Source organism: Penaeus japonicus, unplaced genomic scaffold (assembly GCF_977035675.1).
Source record: "Penaeus japonicus unplaced genomic scaffold, GWHDUDI00000001_assembly GWHDUDI00000010, whole genome shotgun sequence".
NCBI classification, from domain to species: Eukaryota; Metazoa; Arthropoda; class Malacostraca; order Decapoda; family Penaeidae; genus Penaeus; species Penaeus japonicus.
The window spans coordinates 29,257,158-29,259,657 of NW_028234412.1; the positions used below are offsets into that span (position 1 = coordinate 29,257,158).

At 35.4% G+C, this 2,500-nt stretch overlaps 2 protein-coding genes across 3 annotated transcripts in view; one reads left to right on the forward strand and one right to left on the reverse strand.

The window, feature by feature from the left end:
• Positions 1-215, reverse strand: part of LOC122259906 (cation-dependent mannose-6-phosphate receptor) — a 19,666-nt gene extending 19,451 nt beyond the window's left edge. The window contains exon 1 of the mRNA XM_043026899.2: positions 1-215. This exon is cut by the window's left edge and continues 241 nt beyond it. The gene's annotated coding sequence lies outside the window, so the exon portion shown is untranslated.
• Positions 216-339: 124 nt separating this feature from the next.
• LOC122259894 (ankyrin repeat and SOCS box protein 12) overlaps positions 340-2,500 on the forward strand; it is an 8,809-nt gene continuing 6,648 nt past the window's right edge. The window contains exons 1-3 of one of the 2 annotated variants that reach the window (XM_043026881.2): positions 340-463; positions 1,287-1,534; positions 2,126-2,247. In XM_043026881.2, coding sequence (XP_042882815.2) covers positions 1,312-1,534; positions 2,126-2,247 — 345 coding nt within the window. In that variant the 5' untranslated portion in view covers positions 340-463; positions 1,287-1,311. Of the gene's footprint in view, positions 520-1,286; positions 1,535-2,125; positions 2,248-2,500 lie in introns of both variants that reach the window. The other variant, XM_043026888.2, reaches the window with a different exon arrangement.

Sequence of the window (2,500 nt, forward strand, 5' to 3'; positions counted from 1 at the left end):
ATTTGTAAACACAGCTGTTGTTATCTTCACCGCGTTCCCTGGAGTTTCAGCCAATCACGTGATAGGAAGTCTGAGCTCGACCAATAGGAAGCCGACTTGGAAGGTTGCTTTGTTTACATTTTTAATATCGTGTGATTAAGCATTTGAGGAGAATGCACGTGCCTATGGAACGTCTGGCATCATCAATCTATTGCTTCAGTAATGGATTTAATCTTGCGAAATATTTGTCTTTTCATAAATCTCCAGTACGTCGAAAATGTCGCGAAAAGGATCGAGTGCGGCTACGAGCCTCGGAAGGAGTTCGGATCCGCCTTCGGGAGGACCAGCATCCTCCTCTCAGCTGGTTCTATTTTGGAAGCGGGGGCGAGGCTGGACACAGGCGGGATGGAGCACAGAAGCGACCATGCTAAAAATAATCGCAAAACTAGGTTCTTGGGCCGCAACTACAGCGGGGCAGTCGCAGGTAAGACAGCTCACGCCTACTTTCACGTTTATTTGGTGACAGGATCGTACATTTAGGTAATATCAGTAGAAATCCATTTAGAACATGTAGTGTGATTTGGGGAGTCCTTGTTTGAATCAGTTGTTTGATTATTTTATTTGCATAATTATTTTGAGGGCATAGTCTGATAGGATGGTGCTGAGGGACTTGCCTCTACTCTAGAACCCACCAGTAACTTAAGATTACAAAAGATATTCATAAATACTTTTTCCCTGTAACCCCAGTGGTATTGGGCAGTGTATATTGGCACCAATCTCATATTGTTTATGGTCACTATTTAGTATGCAATGTATTTTTTCAGAACAAGTATATAAGTTCTCATAACCTTCAAGAATATGTGTAGAAAAAAATCACATATTTCTGAACATCAGAGGACAGGGCAATATTTTTGGTAAATCTTATTAAAATCGAGACAAGGAAAGTGTGGCACTTTTCTATGAGATCTCCAATGTTTAAGACAATATTCTTGGTGAGCTTGTTTGGACCACCAACAGTTAAGCACACATTTTTATTTTTTGTATGATTTTGTGTGATGGTTTATTTTAAGCACTAGACATTGTTCCATTACATGATTTATTTGCCAAATTAATGCTAATGAATATAAAGATTAATAGATTACATGCAGACATTCATAAAAGTTCAGTTGATTAAATTAAGGTTACATACATTGAAAAAATATCCTATTTTTCTCTCTATGTATGTATGTGATGTTGTTTGCATATTTGTTTTTGACGAGCATGATGGGATAGCTTAACAACATGCTAACATGAATTGGCAATTCCAGATCAAAGCCGAGCCCAGAAAGAAGAATGGCCGACCTGATGAGACTCCCGGAACAGGTCTCTGCTCAGGCCTATATGATGAACCTGATGGTGGATGGAGATGACGATGAAGATGTTCGCCTCCACTTGGCAGCAGTTTGCGATGATGCCGATGGTATGAGGAAAATTCTAAGTGAACCCGAGTCTCTCCAATGGATCAACCACAGAGTGAGACCCTACCTGGCACCCCCACTTCGATTAGCTGTGTCCGGTAATGTAAATCTTTTTTTCTTTTTTTTTTTTTGTTCTTGTTGTGATATATGTTTTTGCTTTTATATTCCTCACCTGAGGTAATTAATATCTATCAAATGTACAGAAGACTACTCATGTGTCTGCCACTGCTTTCTCTCTGATTGGCATGGCCTTAGGGCTTATTAGGGTTCTGGCAAAAGCAAACATACCTTCATCATGTAGATTCTGGCAAGATCAATCTTGTACTCTCCCTGGCAGTTTAGTGTCAAATAAGGAAGCCAAACCCAATCTTGCCAGAATATACATGGTGTAGTTTGTTGCTATCTTCCTGAGCACAGTCACTTGACACGCGTCACTATTGTGTTGGGCTTCATATTTTAGGCCATTCATCACAGATTGTAGTTTCAAGTGGATTTAGATAAAGCAATGCCAATATAATTACAAGAAAGAAAATCACATTTTGAGAGCAACTGTGAGTGTCTTCTGAACATTTACCAAATCATGAAATAGACTAAGCTTAGTTTTTACTTTGGCACATTGTCTGCAGAACATCATTTTGTTTTGTATGTTTGTATTATAAGAAAGAATATTACAATAAAGTCTGTAACAGGAGGAAGTGTGGAGTGTACAAAAGAACTATTAGCAGCTGGAGCAGATATTGAATTGGAAGATGTCAAAGGACAAACTCCACTTTTTGTTGCAACATCTACAAGAAAAACAGAGTTAATGAAGGTATGTAAGACAAGGAAGGTGTATATATATATATAATATATATATATATATATATATATATATTATATATATATATATATATATATTATATATATATTATATATATATGTTATATATATATATATATATATATATATATATATATATTTATATATATGTATATATATATATATATATATATATATATATATATATATATATATATAAATATATATAAAATATTATATATAATATTTATTATATATATATATAT